At 48.8% G+C, this 449-nt stretch overlaps 1 protein-coding gene across 1 annotated transcript in view; it reads right to left on the bottom strand.

Moving 5' to 3' along the window:
* The window catches only part of Gtf2ird2b (GTF2I repeat domain containing 2B), a 39,044-nt gene that overhangs the window by 7,187 nt on the left and 31,408 nt on the right, over nt 1–449 (bottom strand). The window contains exon 8 of the mRNA XM_031391157.1: nt 290–423. Within this exon, the coding sequence (XP_031247017.1) occupies nt 290–423 (134 nt within the window). The remainder of the gene's footprint in view (nt 1–289; nt 424–449) is intronic.

The following is a 449-nucleotide window of genomic DNA, read 5'->3' as shown; positions in this document are numbered from 1 at the left end:
AAAGGTATTTTGGCCAGGGATTATAACAGGACTGGAGTACTTTCAATGCACAGTAGTTCATAAAGGGGTAGGGAAGGTAAAGTCTATAAATGTTGGAGGTGTGGAGCTGGAGAGATGGCTCAGCAGTTAAGAGCACTTGCTGCTCTTCTGAAGGACTGAGTTTGATCCCCAGCACCCATGTCCTGCAGCTCACAGCTGCCTGTAAGTCCAGCTCCGCAGGCACTGGTACCCTCTTCTGGTCTCCAGGGACACTGCCTTCACCTTTGCATGCCCCTCCACTGCACACTTAACTATTGACGGATGCGTGTGTTTCGGATGTGTGGGAACACAGAAGCTTACCAAACTTGCGGCTGAAGAGCTCGTTCACTTGTTCTCGCAGTTGCTTAATTTTTTCAAGGCCTGAGAGCCTCTCCTTCTCATTATCTACAAATAATTGGAAGACGCAAACC

The sequence above is a fragment of the Mastomys coucha genome, unplaced genomic scaffold (genome assembly GCF_008632895.1).
Source record: "Mastomys coucha isolate ucsf_1 unplaced genomic scaffold, UCSF_Mcou_1 pScaffold22, whole genome shotgun sequence".
Classification (NCBI taxonomy): domain Eukaryota; kingdom Metazoa; phylum Chordata; class Mammalia; order Rodentia; family Muridae; genus Mastomys; species Mastomys coucha.
The sequence above is the reverse complement of the archived record's forward strand: the minus strand, read 5'-3'. Positions and strand labels throughout refer to the sequence as shown.